This window comes from Pteropus medius, unplaced genomic scaffold (genome assembly GCF_902729225.1).
Source record: "Pteropus medius unplaced genomic scaffold, Ma_sr-lr_union100, whole genome shotgun sequence".
NCBI lineage: Eukaryota > Metazoa > Chordata > Mammalia > Chiroptera > Pteropodidae > Pteropus > Pteropus medius.
In genome coordinates this window covers 4007955-4026773 of record NW_024344241.1, presented here as the reverse complement: position 1 = coordinate 4026773, position 18819 = coordinate 4007955, and the positions used below count along the sequence as shown (strand labels likewise).

At 48.7% G+C, this 18819-nt stretch overlaps 1 protein-coding gene across 1 annotated transcript; it reads right to left on the bottom strand.

Annotated features, from left to right (window-relative positions):
• Window positions 1-4918: 4918 nt before the first annotated feature.
• On the bottom strand, window positions 4919-14285 carry NRN1 (neuritin 1). Its single transcript, XM_039869404.1, has 3 exons — window positions 13604-14285; window positions 9281-9425; window positions 4919-6104 (listed from the first exon to the last, which is right to left on the bottom strand). Exons 1-3 carry the CDS (start codon window positions 13656-13658, stop codon window positions 5876-5878), a joined length of 429 nt encoding a protein of 142 aa, XP_039725338.1. The 5' UTR covers window positions 13659-14285; the 3' UTR covers window positions 4919-5875.
• Window positions 14286-18819: the final 4534 nt, after the last annotated feature.

Genomic DNA, 18819 nt, shown 5'->3' with positions numbered 1-18819 from the left:
ATACTCTTCATTTTGCATAAAAATCGATGTGAGCGCTGCCCTTCGTGCTGCTCCAGGAAGGGAATCCTAAATCCTCCTGGACCTTCCCAACCAGTCCTGTAGGGACGCTGTGGTAACGATCATGGCCCGAGAGAGGCTCTGATAACACAACGCGGATACCAGAAAGGCTGGCTTTCCAGAAAGCCGCTAGGTTACCTACTGGGTTGACAAAGCCAAAAAAGTGGATTTCGTTAACCAACGTCACCATTAGAAAAAAAAAATCATATAATATAATTAATTAATTGATTAATTTTTTTAAAAAGTGTTAACAGACAGTGTTGAAAGGGTACTCTCTACACTCAGAGAAAGAAATACAACTATATATTTTCAAGTTAAAAGCACACCTATATTTGAAAAAATAGACACATACCTTTATGTCCAGCAATCCAACTTTGAGGAATCTATCCCTTGAAGAAACAAAAATACTAGTGCATAACATTGTTTGAACAGGAATATTTATTACAATATTTGTAGGACACGAAAAAGTTGGGAAACCTAAATGTCCCTCAATCGGTGTAAAATTACATAAACTGTAGTAAGGCCATCTGAGAAATAATGTGTGGTTATTTAAAAGAAGTTATTTGTTTAGATATTGATCTTGAAGGATTTGGTAGAAGAGAAACATATAGCATAATTTTGTAAAAAAGAAAAAAAACCCCACCCTTGGTATGAGTATTTGTTTTTATGAGAAAGGTGTGAAAAAAACGAAAGTCGGTCTATTAACATTAGTTAATGCAGGGTGGATTACTTTTCCCCCCACGCTATGTATCATTGTATTGCTTTGTTGGTTACAAGAAACACATTACTTTTTTTTTTTAATGTTAGATTGGAATTTAATATAAGTGACGGGGAGGGAAAGGAAGAGAAAATGTGAAGGAAGCTCCAGGAAGAATCCAGTTAGTGCTGGGAGAATCCCAGATGCTCTAGAATGGGAGTCAGTCCTAGGCAATGAAAAGCCAGGGGCCTGGCCTGGGCTCTGGCACCAAGTAGGGTGGAGGAGCCCCTGGGAGTGCTGTCACTGTCGCTGCTGACTTAATTCAAAGACTTTATCTAGAGCATACTGTGAGAAAGCCAGAGCAGGGTGGAGTGCTGGATAGCATGTCACAAGAGGAATTTAAGCTGCTGGACTATAGAGAAAAACTGCTCTAAAGTATTAAAGGTCATAATGAGGTTCTCTTCTCGAGGTTTTTTGAAGACTTCAGTGAGACCCATGGGACTAAGCCTGTATGGAGGAAAACAATAATAACAGCTACGTCAGGAGTAAGCAGCATGTAGTGTGAAAGCGCTTTACTTATGTTATCTCATTTGATACAAGTACAACTCGATGAGTTAGGTATGATTACCCCCATTTTACAGAGCAGGAAACTGGGGCAGAGAGGGATTAAGTAACCTACCCATGGGTACGCAGCTAGTAACAGGTCATCTGGCCCCTGAGTCCTCACTCTAAACGCGATGTCCTTCCAGGGCGTGGATCTGGACGGGAATATTACACTCCTCCTCGCCCAGTGGGGCTGCAATGGGAAGATTGCCCGAGCAGGACTGGGCACAGTTTTCTTTATTCCATGCGTTCGCGTTTGGGGCTGAGGCTGCTCTGCCCAACAAGGAAGGGGCCCCTGGAAAACGCCGTTCTTCTCCTTGAGATTAAAACGCAAACTACAGCATTACAAAGTTCCCTGACGCCTCAGCCTTGCGAGATGCAGTGACGCGAACCGGATGGTGAATGAAGGGCTGCGAATCCAGTGTCTCGCTGGAGTCGCGCATCTGGCATCCTTACTTCTCCCCTCCTGTCTCCCCAACTTCATTTTTTAAATAGCGGGGCAAGGGGCTAGTGAAGCAATGCGTTGATTTCTTTGGTAGGTGTTGGGGAGGAAGAGGAAAGAGCAATGGGACAGTGAACCTCCCCGCAGACCAGGGGACAGGGCGGGAGACTGTACCTGAGAGTGGACTCCTCAGGGACCACTATCGCACAGCGTTGCCAGGGCGCAGAGCCTTGTGTGTGGCTGGGCAGTGGGAAACCCTGATAATGGGTGAAGGCCTTCCCGCAAGCAGCTCTGCCGGAACTTGAGGGAGTTTCGGGAGGTGGAGAGGCAAAATGTTCCATTTCTGCCTCATCTATTTGATGTCCCCTCGCTTCATCTTGGCCTGCTCAGCCCCAAGGTGTCGTGACTCCTGTGGCCCTGGCCTTCGAGGCTCAGGCTGGGACGAAAGGATCTCTGGATCCACAGAAAAAGAATCCATGTGGTGGTCCTAGTGCTCATTTGCTTCTGTGAAATTAAGTCCCAATTTCATCTCTATCCTCCTTCTCTTTTCCACAGCTCTACCATCTCCAGCTCTAAGTTTCTCCAACACTTCCTTCTGTGTTTGAAATGGTCGCCTCCCTCTCTCCTCTCTGCTAACTGCTTCTGGGATCTGTTTTCTCCGCTCTCGCCTCTTTCTCCTATCCCCCATTTTTTGTGCTCCCATCCTTCACTCTCCCTATGTCCTACTTTCCTTAAGTCCTCCTCCCAAGGGCCCTGGAGTTCTGCTGAACCTGGAGCTCTGGAGCTGGCCTCTCTCACAATTTCAAGATAACCAAACATTACATCAAATGAATTTCTGTGTCTCGAATCTACTCATGCAGGAGATAGAGTGAAGGCGGGCCCTTTCTCAACCCCAACAGATCCTCAAGCCATGAGCTGTGGGCAGAGCTGGAGACTGCTCGGGCACGGGGCTGAGTTAGGTGTGATGATCTCCTTGGTGCTTGACACCCACTACCTTCCCCTGCCCCCATCTCAGTGATGGGACAGGCTTACCCTGGTAAATAGCTCCTTGAGCTAGAAAAAGGGTTTACTGCGTTGCTTAAAAACAATAACATCAACTAACATATGGAGATGTCATCGTGATTAAACAGCAAATTATAGTCGAAGACAGCACGATAATAATCTGAACAATCACCACAAGAAGAAGAAATGTTCTCTAACGAGCCAGATGTAGCAGCCTGCTTTTCTGAGACTGGCTGCTTTGCGTTCGTGGGGCTCTCTCCAAGCGCACGTGAGCGTGGTCCCCTGCTTAGGACACCGCGAGAGAGTCCCAAACACCGCGCCAAGCTTTCTCCAGGCTCCCGCGAGAGAGCTGGGACTGGGCAGAGTGGGCGCGTGGAAGGACCCGGCGGTGGGGAGCCCTACTTCTAGGGCATCCCCACCTGGGAGGCGTTTGGAGCGGTAGCAGGACCGAGTTCCTTGAGAAGAACTCTGTAGGAATAGCAAACGAGCCAGCGCTGCCAATCCCCGCCCCCTTGTCGCCTCCGCCGCCTCCCTCAGCTTCGCTTGTTCGCAGATCCGTAAGGAGATTGAGTTCTAGATGGGAAGCTCGCGCTGCTAGGGAAGGGGCATCCTCCTTGTGTCGTGGGGGTCCTTTCTCCCCAAAGCCTAGGGATAACAACGCGTGCGTTTTCTTTTGGCAAGCAAGAGGCCCAGTTATGCGCACTAGTTGGTCTCCAGTTTGTGGAGGGAAAAATACCGATAGGAGGCGACGCGCTATTTTGGCAATAAGGACAGAAGACCCTCCCTCCTTCTCCTCATTCTCCGCCCCCTCATTAAATAGATTCGTATTTAAAATAGGCTCAGTCATTTTAATTTGAATTCCAGAGGTTGAGCCCAGGCTTATAACCATCCTGTTTACACTTAGATGGAAAAATAATCTGTGAAACAAAAGGATCAAAACCCAACTATTTTTCCAAATAACTAGTGTTGCCCAATGGGTGACCACTAGGCGCTGGCAGTGAGGATCTGGTTTGGTTTTGACTGAGAATCCAGGATCGACAAAGGAGGGGGTAGGCGGTTAACGTATTCCCAGAAGTGGCGGGGCGCGGCGCGGCGCGTGCGTGAACTGGCCGCGGTAATATATGCTGCCATTAAGAATCTGTGCAGCTTCTAGTGCTTCGGGCGCAGGGACGCATGTGTTTCTGGAATTCAATCCGTGGGGGGAATGCTGATTGTGCTGCGACCTACTGGGTTTGATTTATGAACTGTTACTCTAGTGATTGTTTACACATTGCATTTCAGAGCCCCCGCGCACCCTTCTAGGCTGCGGCCGCGGGGCTCCACCGCGCGGGAACTCGCTGCAGCCTCCTTCGCCTCCTTCCATCCATCCCCGTCCCCGTCCCGGGGGCCTCTGCAGCTCCCCGCGCCCCCCGCCCCCATCTAAGAAATCAGATTTCGATTGCATTGAACCCAGAGACCTACATTTGATTCTCTCTCCCCGAGCCTGTTCTAGTCCTGTGGCCCTGGACGCCAGCCTCCTCTGCTTGTGTTTACTCTCGAATGTTTACTTCTCCGTAAGGCCATGCGGGGCCTATAAATAGGACAGGTGGAAGCTGCTCCACTGCTTGATCAATAGGGCCCTGTCTTCTCGCCATTTCGGCTGAGCCGTCTTATTAATTATGAAAGGATTCACCTGATCCCTGCCAGGGACCACAGCCTCTCGGCCCCTCTGCTGGAGCCCTTAATGGCGGTTCCTTTGCAAGCTGCCTCTGGCCACCGCAGAGGAAGAGGCGAGTCGTGGTTAGAGCACGGCTTGCAGTGACCGCGGGGCCAGTTACTGGCTTTTGGTCTGCGTGTGCTTTCTCAGCTGAGCGCAAGCCGGGCTCCCACAAGCCTCACCTAGAAAAGATCTCTGCTTTTTAGTTTATTTTAAAAAATAACTTCCTCTTTCTCTTCTTTAACAGAATTTCAGGGAAATGGCAAAGTGTCCTAGTTGAGGAGGGTCTGCTAGAAGATAGGAGGTTGTCAAGTGGCATGTAAGCAGGTGCATAACCACCTGGCAGCATGGGTCCCTTCAGGTACCCCTGAGAACTCGGCCAAGAAAGCAGGCTTGGGGCAGAAAACAGCCGACACCCCCATTTCAAACAATAACTTTTATTTTATACGTCTCTATACTTTGTAGCAAATTTTTTTTTTGCTGAATTTAATTTATAATAAACTTTTTAAATTACATCTCTCTCTTTTTAAAATCAAGGCTCTTTATGTCAAAATCTTTTTTTAACTATATTTTAGATTAACATTTAACATCCCCCCCTTGTGATCTATACCGTTGGATATTTTCAGGTATTACTGTATGTGTAACGGCTAAAACAAGAGAGGAGGGAAAAGAAAGGCAGTGGACTTGGAAAGATGCATCAATAACAGCAGGTAAAGCTGAACCTCTCAGTGACTTTAGCAGCATTTCTTCTGGCAGCCTTTACCTCTAACCCGAGATATCCCAACCTCTTTCCTCTCTCCCTCCTATCCTTAAAACACAAAGCCAACAATCTGTCCTTTCACTTTTCTTGAGGAGAAATGGACAGTGGAAATGATCAAAACAAGATACTGTGGAAGAAAGGCGTGAGCGTGAATGATTCACCATATGCTTCCGTCGTGGACATCTCTCTTGAATTCATTCCCCTGGCCTTCTCCTCTACTCTTTCCTATTAGGAGGAGCCCATCATTTGTCATGTAATAACATGATTAGTATAGTAGGTGGCCCAGGGCCGTTCCTGAGATTCTTTTGCCAAAAAATAAAAATTAAAAAAAAAAATGGGGTGGGTTTGCCGTTTTCTTATTTTTACGTGAAGACGGACTAAAGCTGAGGTCCGATTTTGGCTGTGCTTGCTTGCTCACTGATCGGTAACATTTAGCAAATAAAACACAAGAAATCAAACGAAATCAAAAAGAGAATCAGGATTTCCCACAATCCTATATGAGTGTTTTCAGCATCACAGAGATTCACAACGTCCCCAAAGAACGAATGGATCTTCCTCTTGATTTCCGGGAGCATGGAGTGAGTGTGGGTGGGCGCGCTGGGGGAGCCGGCCCCGCGCTCAAAAGGAAAGCCAGGTTGCTAAAGCTGCCGAGAGAGACGCCAGGAGCACTGGGAGCGCCGGGAGCAGGGACCCCGCCGCCCCGTTGCCGCTGCCGCAGAGTTCGAATAAGCTGCCTTGGATGTTGAGGTTTTTGGATTCTTTTCTCAGTTTATCCCACATATCTTTCGCCCCTTCCTGGCAATCCGTAAGGGCTGTGACCGTGCAGCTGTGGAAATCCTCCCAGTATCTGGCGAGGAACAGAACAGAAGAAGCAGGTTCACTTTGGGCGCGGGGAGGACCCTGGGCCTGAGCCAGTGCGCCTCCGCCCTCGCCACCCTCCGCAGGCTCCCACTCCCTACCCACAGTCCACCGCCTTGGCGTGGGGATCCAGCAAGGTCGGCCCTCGCCAGACCTCGGCCCAGCCTAGAAGCAGCTCTCCGAGAAGAGGGCCGCCCCCTCCCGGGTCTGGTTTCTCTCTCCGGGTGCCCGGCGGAGACCCGGCAGCCGGGAGCCAGGCCGCTCCCGCTGCGTCGCGCTGGCACCTCGGCCTGCGCAAACAGATTGCTCGTCCTCCTCGGGGAGAGCTAGGAAAACAGTGCTAAGCCTTGCAAGCTGCCGCCCATTAATGCCTCTTAGCCTGCAAGATGGGTTACTTACTCCGAGCGCGGCCCTCCCCTCTGGGCTTCTCACTTTCTCCTCCCCTTCTCCCTCTGTCTCCCTCCCTCTTGACGCTGCTATTCTCTCACCGACCTTCGCCTTCTTTCTCTCCCCTTCTTCCTTTTGTTCCCCATTCTACCATTTCCCCCTTTTTTTTCGTCTTCCCCTCTTTGTTTTCTTCCTTTCTCGTCCCCTCGGTTTTCTTCCGTTAAGTCCCTCACTTCTTCCTCATCCTCACTTGCTTCGGTCTTCCTTGGCCCTCGCCTTGTTCTCCAGAGTCCCCCCAGCTCTAATTCGATTAAGAGGTTCCTGCTTGCTCCTCACCTCCCAGGGGTCGGTGAGTATTAGCGCCCGAGCCCCTGGAAACCAGCTTTGTAAACTTGCATTTGCAAACCTCTGTGCTCCGGCCCTTGCACGCCTGGTCCGTCCTCTTCTCGCTCCCGCCCCCAGTCTTCTTCGTGGACTTGGCCTCCCTCCAGAGCCTTAGGGGTGTAGTGCCTAGACCCCCAGGCCGGAATCCTGGGCTGCGTGTTGCCCACCTATGACAACCTTCCAGTTGACTCCTTGTTCTCCCTTCCCGCCACTGCCGGAGCTCCACATCTCCTTCAGCCATTTCTTCCTGCTGGACTCAGCTCCTAGCCCTGCCCCCACAACCTTCATCCAACCTGTCCTTTTTTTATTGTCCCCCTTTCTTCTGAAAACCCAAAATAGATCCCGAGACTAAATATAATTCCAACCCGTGATCGATTCCTGGGGCGCTGTCTCCTTTCGGCGCTGGGTCGATCTGTGTGTCTCAGTGACTCTGATCGGCTCCCACCTCACGCGGCTCTGAGCGCCAAGTCACCAGCGACGGACCGCTCCCCCGCAATTTGGTTGCATCGTCTCCTATCTATTCCATCTGCTTGCTACCCTAGACTGTAGGCACATTGAAGGCAGGCGCCATGTTCGATTTATCCTTGTTTCTACTCCCACCCCATCTTCTGGCTAATAGTAAAATTATAAATGATTGGTGGATTGCCTTGAGCTCTGGCTGTTTTCTATTGACCTCCCCCAGTCTCTAACTCATGAGGACTTGGGTCCCCGGGGGATAGGGCATCCAGGTTCCTCAACTGGAAATAAATAGCAATATTTAGAGATACTCGAGGTGGAAGGACAGCTCTCTACATAATTGCACCTCTCAAAGGATGTCTAAATCTCTCCTTTCTTTAAGCATGCCCAGATGGGAACAGAGCCCTTCTGAAAGACAGACAAGGTGGAAAAGGACAGACATCCACGTGGGACTGAGAGGAGGTGGGCTTCAGCAGGATGTTCTGCAACCAGTGCCACCAACTGAGTGGAAGCCCTGACACAGCTGTGGCCTGCAACCTCTGAGAGGGGCCCTCCTCATTTCCATTTTTCATGATGAAAGTCCTGTTAAAAAATTAAAATATCTCGGACTAACTAAGTTCTGGCAAATGATGGAATATTTGGGAACCGATCTGTACTTAACTGTTTGTTGTGCTTTATATATTCTTATCTATCATCAGACATTTTGATTTATAGTAGATAGGTATGCACTCCAGATGCAGATTTTTGGTCCTTTCTGATAGGAAGTTATCAGCTACTTAGCTGCTGTGGCTCTTGCTGGGTACCAGGGTATTTAGAAAAATGTATAGCAACATTGAACCTCATTTAATACTCATAATTTAAACAAATAAACACCCGCCCCCACCCCACCAGCGGGAATTAGAAAGGAATTCATCGTTAAAAAAAAAAAAAAAAAAGGTGGTGCAGCAAATGGTCACTCCGACCCCTGGGGAACAAAGAACACCTGCTTGACTTTATTAGAAAGACTGGGGGGGGGCATGTTCCAGCTATTCTGAAAAATAAAATTGAAATAAAAGTGTATGTATATTGCAGAAGATAGGAGTACTTCTCAGTCCACAGCAGCTAAAATGTTGCCGGTCCAACACAGGTTGGTCTCTGCTGGCCACCACAGTTGTAAGTGAGGGGAGTGCTTTCTAGCCAAGTTGTGAGAAAATGCCCCTGGCCCTGGCCATGAACTCATTCTTGGCTCTCCTTGGGCCCTTAGCTTCCCTGGCCTGGGAATACGTGCAGACAGATGTAGAAAGAGGGGAAAACAAAAAAGCAAGGAGGGTGGCTACCCTAAACCTCGGAAATGATTACAGACTCAGCAGTCATTGGTTGCCCAGGTATGCTCTTCTTGGGCAAAGTCATTGGCACAAAACAAAATATTCTTTCAGCCTCTATCCTAGAAAGATGAAGGGGGACCTGTACTCTCTTGGCTGCCAGCCAGCTTTCTAGGTGTGTAGTGGAAGGGAGTTTTAATCACAGGAAATGGACAAAATAGATGAGAGACTTTCCTTTTAGGCAAACTTGGTATTACCTAAAACTAAAACCAGCTGTTCTTCGGAGAGTGTGGGGCAGGACTCTCATTCAGGGCAGAAGGAAAGAATTAGGAATAATGCCTCCAAGCAGGGCGAAGAACTAGTAGCAGCTCCCTCTGACTTTCACCCTGGATTCCAGTGTGTTTAATGTGCACACTTCTGTGCGTTTGGAGGGGACCATGGAGAGATGGGACTGGGCCACAAGAGGAACAACCCTCCTCTGCCCACTCCAAGCTATAGCATCTCTTTGAGCAGTGCGGCCCTGGCCAAGTCCTGAGCATGGGAGAGGCGAGAATGCTTGGATTCGTGCCGGCGGGTTTCTCCGACCTCAGCAGTGCAACCCAAAACAGGAACCTAGCAGGTCAGAGAGGACACTTACGTGCACACAGTCTTGATGTTCGTCTTGTCGTCCAGGCCCTGCGGATAGTTGGCCATGCTGTCGCCCAACTTGAGCAAACAGTCGGAAAAGCCCTTAAAGACTGCATCGCACTTGCCCGCTGCTCTCACGGCCTGCACCAGGTACGCTGCAGGGAGGAGGGGACACCAGTCAGCAGCGCGGAGATCCCGCCCTGCAGCCCCACTGCCCACTCCCTACTCCGAGCGGCTTCGCCCCATCGAGCGGTGTCTACTAGCGCCCAGCCTCCGGGCGCGCCATTATTAAAGGTGAAGGAAAGACGTGGCCCCGGCAAGGCTGGCCTGTACCCAACTACGTGTCCCTGAAGATTGTCCGTGTCTGATTGGGTGCGGGCGGGCAGGGTTAGTAAGTCCATTCCTGTCCCGCAGCTCCCTCCAGAATCTAGCTCTATATCTTTTGCGGTTTCCACTGTCCCCTCTTCTCACCTCCCTTTTCTCCTTTATTTCCCTTTTTCTACTCTCCCCGCACCCTTCATTTCCCAACACATCCCCAGAAAGCCTGGGCGAGGGCTTTTGCAGTGCGATCTTCTTTTTCTGAAGTGACAGAGGGGGTCTCAATAGCAGAATGGGGATAGGAGGAAGAGGTAGGGAGGCGACAAAAGATTGGGCCACGCAGCTGAACTTAATGCCACATCACGCAAAAGAGCCTCGATTTGGTGCCCAGTCCTTGGTGGGCGCTCAGCAAACACTGCTGAATGAATAAATTAATCAAGTCTCTGGAAGCCGCCGGCAGCCACCCAAGTGGATTGGTTCATTATAAAACCGATTGCCTACCGCGCAGTCTGGGTTTTGAGTGAGATCTTCCAAGCAACCCCCCCCCCGCCCCGCCCCACTGGGGAGAGAGCAGCTTGGGCTCCCGGGACCAGGCGGGGGTGATGAGTGGTCCAGGGCAGTCAGGGCCTGGTAAGGTCACGATGTGTTTGCGCAGGTGACCCCGGGTCACCTCCGCGGAAGCCAGATCCGTGAGCCTTGGGCCCCCTGCTTCCTCCGCCTCCATCCGAGGCGCAGCTCCCCCCACACTCTTAGTTGCCGGAAAAACCTGCTACCACTTTCTCCAGCAGCTGGCTGAGACCTTTCCTCTCCAGTCCCAGCCCTGAGGCTGAGGGCCCAGATGGCTGTTGCCAGGGGCTCTTCGCCTTTAGCTCGGGGCTCCCTCCAGAGGGGGTGGCGGGATAGTAGCAGCCGGGTGGTGGGAGGAGGAGGTAGTGGTTATGGAGAAGGAGGAGGAGCAGGAGGAGGAGGAGGAAGAAAAGGCTCAGGCCGCACCGAGTTCCACGCTCGCGGCTTCAGGTTAGTCAAATCCTGCCTCGCAGGACCGAAGAGAGAGACAGGGTCCAGACCTAGAAGTGTTGCGGTGGCCATTTCTTTCCACTCAATGACCAAAGAACCAGGCTAAACGTTCGATGGCAAGAGGCCAAAAACACTCCGTGTGCCAGGAGGGCGCGCAAGAAGCACAGATGTGTGCTATTGGGACGAGTGGAGGGAAAGAAGGGGTGAATCTTCTCAGGATCGAAATCGGCCTTCAATGCCCAGGACCCTGGGAGCCCTTTCCTGGGCAGTGTTCTTGCTGCCGCGGTTAGTGTGTGAATGTCTCCAGTAGGATGGTACCCCTCACTACTCTCTACCGCTGGTCCCGGGACGCAGACAAGGGGAGAAGGTGACCGGACCTGCAGCAGTCTCTGAGAGCGCACCATTTGCAAATTGCTGCAGGAAGAGTGAGGCGGGCCTTTCGCTTTCTAATCCGGAACGGGAAGCTCTGGGGAAGGGACTAAGGTTAATTTTGATTTCGGCTCAGGCTGATATGTAAACCTTCACAAGTCTCCCGCCCCACTCCTACGCGAAATATTTAAAAGCCCTAGCGGCTGCAATATCAGATAGAACAGAATAGAATAAAAGAACACTTGTTCTAACAGAAACGCAACCACAATGAATCAAATCCTATCCGTCGTCTTCTATAATGCGTGCCACAAATGCAGCTTTGCAGGGAAGAAATAAAATACAATTCATCCACGCCCCCCCGCCCCCAGTCTCCCTTTATCTCTTACCTCCACTCTCAATCTCGATGGTGATAAAGTGCCCCTAAGATGTATTGACAGTTTTTTAAAGGGGAACAGGGTCTTGCTTGGGGCGGGAAGCGCTCCTGTCACGTTATCTTTCCAGACGCTGCTGGAGAAGACCCTCCATACTGCGCATGTGTGAGTGTGTGCGTGTGTAAAATAAAAAGTCGTGAATTTTTTTTCTTACTTTCTTTTCTTTCTTTTTTTTTTTTTTTTTTTTACAGCTACATCCTTTGGTCTCTAGTTGGCTCGGGGAGGCGGGTAACTCACGCTAGGGACGTATTTTGCAAGCTCATGCATCTGTTCAGGTCGCAGTCTGCTCGACCCTCTCTGTTGTTCCTGAACCCGGCTTCAGCGAGGCTCGGGCGGGCGACCTGGGCTCCTTCCCTGTCCTCTGGGTGTCCGCATGTTGTACCATTTCCATCCGTTCATTCATTTGTTCGACCTTCCATTCATTCCAAACTTCTTCCTGCCGTGGCTTCATTTGCGTTCACCCTCCTCTCCCCTTCCCCGTCCCTCCCCGTCCCCCACTTTTATTGCCAAATGTCAATGATTTGGGACAGCTCCCAGACGTGAATTAATAAAGATCGAAGCTCTGGTGCGGGGAAGAAGAGGACACCCGGAAAGGAATTTGCTCAATTTTAATTGCACAGCCAACAAACGGTCATTTTCAGGTTGAGGTTAGTGTGTTCCAAGTGTATCCTTCATGCACAATCGTTGCCTTTTACCCCCCTCCCTCCGCAAGTCAGGTTATATCTCACTAGGAAAACAGAGCACCAAACCTTTTCTGATTAAAATCTCCATATCAAAATAACTACTATCTCCTGCTCTCTAAAAATTTGCAGACTATTTGTAAAATGCCATATTTACTTATTTCCAATATTTAAGAAATTTGCTGCAATAAAAAATGTTCTTTATTTATTGCAGCTTTTTGCACTAATGTCGGAGATTCAAAACAACCAGATTCAAAACATCATGTCATTTCTCAGAATTAAAGGAAAACGCCAACATCCTGCATCCACACATCCTAAAATCCCTATAATGTTCATGCAAGAAAATCAGATACTCAAAATCATGTCAAATGCATAAAAAACTCAACTCACTACAAATAATTCATTTTATTGTATAGATAACTCCAAGCCCTGTTTCCTTTACATTTCTCCAGAAGAAAAATGTTATGCATTTCATCTCTTGCCCCAAACCAATTCCCTAAAGCTCCCCCCCACCCCAATACTGCAAGGATTTGTCTGCAAAGAATGCTACAGCCTGAAATGACAGGAGGCAACAATTCCCTCTGTCTCTAGAAAACCCGTTTGAAGAGTTCCTATTTTTTCTCTTGTCCATTCTATTAATAATCTGCTTCAGTTTCATTTTAGGCCACGTTAATTAATGCTCTGACCTGCATGAGAAAGGGGGTTTTCTAGTGCTCCCTTCCATAACCTCGTTTCTGGATGGAAAATGTGAACTTTTTAAAACCCAATGACAGTGTAACTAGGACTCGACATTCCTTAACATAAAATGGGGACTACATAAATCTGTCCTTTTTAACCCTTTCCTATATGTAAAATACAAATACCTATGTAGAAAGGAACAATCAAATGCTCATAGAAAATTATATCCACATATATTTGGCTGAATTCAACCTCCTCAATAAGCACATCAAAATATGTACTCTGGGGTTCCCTATCACTCTCAATTTGCCCCCCAGCCGGTCTGCGTGCCCGGTGCAAACGCTGCAGCTAGGGTATGAGGGTGGGGTGGGGGTGGTGGGAGAATGACAAAGTTCTAAATGCAGCAGTCTAAGCCCCGGAATATCTTTGCTTTCTGCACATAAACTTTCCAGTTCTAGGGGCCTAGCTATCTTGTTCCTGCATTCACCTTTCGACTCTTCAAAATAATACCTTGCAGTATCGCAGAGGCCAATGCATTGCTCCAGAACACACCAAACCCGAGAAGAGAAGCAAAAATGAACATGCTCTTTGGGGAAAAAAGGGGAGAGAAAACCCCCTCCTGAAATGGCTAGCCGCTCACATTTCCTGGAGAACGTTTGGAGTCTCTAGAAAAACCAACCCGGGACGCGCGAGTCCCCAGGAACCGATGCCCCCACCCCTGGGGGTTTGTAGGCTTCTCCGCACGCCCCGGCGGCCTCGGGCCAGTCAGACCCCACGGCGCCCCGGGCCGGGCCGACAGCCTTCTGCTCCCGCTGCGAGCCTGGCCAGGCGGCCACTTACCTATTTGCACCGCGAGGATCAGTGAAATATATCTGCCGTTCAACTTAAGTCCCATCCTACGTTTAGTCAAACCATTTGCGACCGCAGACCTTTAAATAGTTAGTTTAGAGAACGCGGGGGAAAGCTGAAAAATAGGCATTGCCAACAAGTTCCAAGAGCAACGGAGACTTTATGCACGGGGAAGGCAGAGGGAGGAGAGAGAGGGAACGAAGAAAAGAGAGAGAGAGAAAGAGAGAGAGGCTCAGGGAACGGGGAGGTGGGGGGGAAGAGCTGGGAATGGTTCACTCCATTAGAGGGGCGGGTGAAGTACAGCCTCACGCCCACGAGCAGGCTGACGTGGGGGATGACACGTAATGATTTTTTTTTTTTTTTAAAGACACCTTGGTAGAGACCGCCATTTATAGTCATCAGAAGCTGGAATTAATCAGATATCTCCAATTAATGTGTGATCGAACGAAATCTTGCCTCGGGGGGTGACCACTTCCCCATCCCTGCGGTCATCCCCGCCTCCCCGCAGTTCCCAGGGCCCCCAACCCCGCCCCCTCCCTGCGCAGAACCGGGGCTCCCTTCCCCTCCCGCCTGGAGCCGGGGAGTCCTGGCGCGCCCACTCGATTGTTTCAACCTGCTCCCACTCCTCCACAAGCTCAACAGCGAATCGAGCCCCCTCCCTTTGATGCAGTAGGGTTTAAAGGAGCGGTAGAGGAAAAGAACAGCTAAACCAGCTCTATAAATGCGAACCCCCGCGTCCCTCATCGGCTGCCTGCCTCCTGCGCTGGCCTACCCTCTTTTTCTCTAACCCAGCAGCCGAGCTCTGGGCGCAGCCTGGAGCGCGTGAGCACACACTCACGCGCGCGCGCGCGCACACACACACACACACACGCCCGCGAGTCCAGCCGAGCACCTCCTTGCCCGCCCGCACACACTAAATGCGATCGCGCGCACACGCCCAGGTCTCAGGGGTTTGGTCTTCACTTGGGGCGCCCTGAAATATACACCGCGTGCCCTCTGTGAATTTCACCAGCTCTGAAGGCCGGAGCCAGCGAGAGGCCACTTCAAGAGACACAGCGAAAACTGTTTTTTGAGGGGTGGGGAGGGTACGGAGGAAGGAGCCTCTGCAAAGACAATTATCGATACTAGAGGTTTACTAACTCTCAGAGCGTTAGGAAATTTCCGAAGTAATCGGTAGTATGCGGGCTTCTTTCTGATCCTGAAGCACACGCACACACGTACATCACGTATACACACTCAGATCCACACACACCTGCACTGTCTTTTGATGCTTGGGCACAAACCCTGTGTAGACATAGCCTACTCTGCAACAAAGTGCTTCTGCAGCTGCGTCTGTGCTCTATGCAAGGTGCTATCCGCGACAGCTTGAGTTGACAATGAAAAATAAACAGGGCTATTTTCTATCTAAACGCCGTTAGGCTTTGGTTTTCTTTCCTTCTTCAGCACCAAAAGAAGCCTAAATCTTAGCTTCTTTAATCAAATGCTAAAGAAGGCAATCAGCCAACTTTAAGCTCGTGAAGAGAAAAAATAAATGAAAACGACCCCTCCAAATCTTCTAAGAACACACGAAAAAACATCAAGGTATTAAATAAGGAATAGATGCAAACAGATTAAGGAGATATTGAATTTACTTCTCCAGGCAGCATGCCACCTGCGCGCCCATCACCCGGTCGCCACACTCATTCAGCTATTTGGAGATGCATGGACAGTGTGAAAAGGAGAGAAAGTGCAAAATAAGAGGGGGTGGGACAGGCCGGGGAGCGTGCGGGCTGAGGGGGAGCGAGGGAGGAATGACTGCAGCACTTCGTGATGTGGAGCTAGTACGCGGGGAGGCGGGGCGACCTTGGCCCAGTCCCGCGGGAGCCACCTACGGGGAGGTGAGGGCCCGGAGTCCCGGAGTCCCGGGTCCGGGGTGCTGGAACCACGTAGCCCCCGGTGACGTCACCGGGCCCGTGGGTGGGGCAGCAGGGGGATTCGCCTTTCCAACGTCCAGGGGATCTGCGGTAACTCCGGGAGTTTCCTATCCCTGCGTTCAGAGACCCCTGGTAAAGCCAAAACCGTGGGCGGGCAGGGGGCGTGGCGGGTGACGGTGGCGAGAGGGGAGTGTCTCTCGGACCCGCCCCCGACTCCCTCCAATGGCAGTGCGGGAGGTTGGTCCGAGGGGCGGGGCATCGAGGGAGTCACAGCAGGCTCCGCCCACATCTCGGCCCCGCCCTCCTCTCGGCCCCGCCTACATCTCGGTCCCGACCCTCGGGGGTCCAGTGACCTGGTTGGGCCTCAGCTTTTCCTTCCCTGAGTCTGTGTTGAGGTGTGGGCTCCACTCTCCTACTCTTGCAGAGCCTCGGGTTGTAGGCAGTTTAAGACTTTGCCCTTAAAGTCCTGGTCTTCCTCCGCTCGCCCACTCTCCTTGGATCGTCCAAATGTCGTTTTCTGAGAGTGTCCTGGGATTCCCCCACATCCTATCCCCTGTCATCCCGAACTTGGGGCGTTAGGGGTGGGAGAGACAGCACTAACGGGCTAAATAAAGCAGAGCGAAGCCGGGTGCAGGAGAGCAACAGCCCCCAGACCTGCGCGCGTGCGCAGAGCGCCCGCCTTCGAACTCAGGAGCCTGTCCTGGATAGTTTCTTCCCAGCGCTGCTATACCGCGCCACCCCTGGAACCCTCGCGGACCTTTCCCTCTTCATTTTCCTCCCCTTGCGCCCCAGCCTGCCCTCGCCGTTCTGGGTTGTTTTGAAAGCGAGGATGTGAGAGAGCGGAGTTAGTACTGTACATGAATGATATTGGGGTGAATGGTTGAAAGCAAATGCTAGTGTGTGTGTGTGTGTGTAAAAGGTAATTCTTATTTTAAAAATTACAGGTCTTTCTGCAAGTCGCAGCTCTATGAGAGGTTGGTTCTTTCTAGTTCCTTAATTACAGGCTAATGAAATCCATGGTTGCCTACGCTTGCTAACTATTTGGGAACAACGGGGGCAATATCCATGGTTGAAGGTGGCCTTGAAGAACATTTCATTCTTTCTTTTTTTAATTTGAAAAGTCCACTCCAGGTCATATCTGAGGTGAAAGAGCAATAAACGAGAGTGAAAAAACCCAGGTACTAGGCCTTAAGTTGTCAGTATTGCGATGACCTTGGTTTGTCCCCACACTGGGTTGCAGTTTCATAATCTGAAATATGGAGGAGAGAGAACTACTAAATGATTTCCAAGGAGGGTTTCACCTTTGAATTTTGTGAACTAGAGATTTTCTAGAATACTGTGGTTTGGGTGGGGAGAAAAGTCCATGCAAGAATGTTTTAGGTCAACTTCTTGCAAAGGGCATATTTCCTTTTGATAAGCAATTATGTTTGAAGTTAAAGAAACAAATACTGTTCAGAATAGAAAAAACGTCATAAGCACTGTTTGAGTCTGAATATCAACTTGAGCCAAAGGTATCCCTGAAAGTAGGTTTGCATAATTAAGGCTTATAAATATGCCAAACTCCTTATCCCTAAAACTGCCAGAAAGAGACCATGTCTAATTTTAAGCCTAGTTGGCACCAAATTCCTTTCTCAGTTTACATTGATGCAGTCTCAGTCTCAGCAAGTGGGTATGCATATGTTCCCCACACACGTGTGCACCTGGTGTGTGTCAGGCCCCTGTGTTTCGTGTTCTTGCATCGCCAACAGGTTAAGAATTGACTATCTGATTCCCCAACTCTCTACCAATCCATCATAAGTAGACTTTCTAGAAGCTGCTGTTTCCGAATGCATCCTTTTGAAATTATTTGTAAAAGCAGTTGCCATGGCTAGTAAGAAATTCCACTTCTGTTTCTTGGTCAAAAAAAAATCCACTGCTATGTTAGAATAGATAGGTCTAGCAATTATCTTTCTCATAAATTAAACCTGTCATTTTTTTATACTTTCAACCAAAGTCTTAATTAAAATATGAATGTAAATATATATAGCTTTTTAATCTAAAAAGACAAAAACTATACCATATTTAAACAGTGATTTAAATTAGGAGAATAATGAAATTTTTGTGGAGCTATGTTGGTAAGGGTCCCAGTAAAAACCCACTTTGAGAGTCCTGGGTCTCCCTTTGCATCTGCTACTTGTAAGGTGATTTTTCACTCTGATCACTTTCAAATTAGTTGAAACTTCTAGGCCTTAAATGTATGACTGACTAAGGAAAATTGATTTTAATGCATAAATTATAATTCTGGGAGTAATATTATTTTTGAAATGTATGAATGTAATTAGCTTTCTATTTAAAAATAAATATATTAAAAATTAACATTTATAATGAAATGTACACAGAGAACAATGCACAAAAAAGATGCACAGCTTATTGATTTATCATTAAGTGAATACTTTATGGTCCCCGCCCACACTGAAACAGAACAGGAATGACAACTAAATGCAACCTGCATTTCCTAGATAAGATCCTAAACCAAAAGGCCAGAGAAATTGTGTGACGGTTAGCAAAATTTGAATGGGGTCTGTGAATTAGACATGGTACACAGTGTTAACTTCCTCATTGGAGAGTTGAATGCCGATTATACAGGAGGATGTCCTTATTTGGAGGGGTAAACACACTAGAGTGTTTAGGGGTAATGAGACATCATCTACAATTTGCTCTCAAAAGTTTCAGAAAAGGAATAGTGATAGTGGGAATAGGTAGACAGCAATGGAACAAACAGTAAAATGTTAATAATTGGGGAATCTCTGGGTGAAGGGGCATGGGAGTTCTTTGCATTGTTCTGGCAATTTTTCTTTAAGTTCAAAGTTATTTCAAAATAATTATTTAAAAAATTTACTCCAGATGGGTTAAGGACATTAATGTCCATAACAAAGTTTTAAAATGCTAAGTGAAATATATAGATGGATATTCCTAAAACTTAAATAAGCCTAAAAAGCATGAACTGGAAAAAAATGATTAGTTTGACCATAATAAATGAAATACCTTTGTTCTTAAAGTAATAGCTTAAATAAAATGAAAGAGAAAATTACAAACTATCACAAAATATCAGTATCAAGAACTAAAGAACTCAAACCAATTTTTTAAAAGTGCATGCACACATCTGCACTCTAAAATAAAAATTGGAAAAAGATATGAAGAGTCATATCATAAAAGAGAAAGCATGTATGGTTTATTCCAGGAATGCAAGTAAAACTAGATTAACATCCCGAACTCTCAGTGTCTTCATGTCTTTCATGTCCTGGAAGGTTTTAA

Excerpts from the sequence above, each read along its gene's own strand:
- NRN1 (XM_039869404.1), bottom strand. The coding sequence starts at position 13,658 with ATGGGACTTAAGTTGAACGGCAGATATATTTCACTGATCCTCGCGGTG. Across the intron at positions 9,426-13,603 it reads GATCCTCGCGGTGCAAATAG|CGTACCTGGTGCAGGCCGTG; the intron begins GTAAGTGGCCGC and ends TCCTCCCTGCAG. Across the intron at positions 6,105-9,280 it reads AACATCAAGACTGTGTGCAC|ATACTGGGAGGATTTCCACA; the intron begins GTAAGTGTCCTC and ends GTTCCTCGCCAG.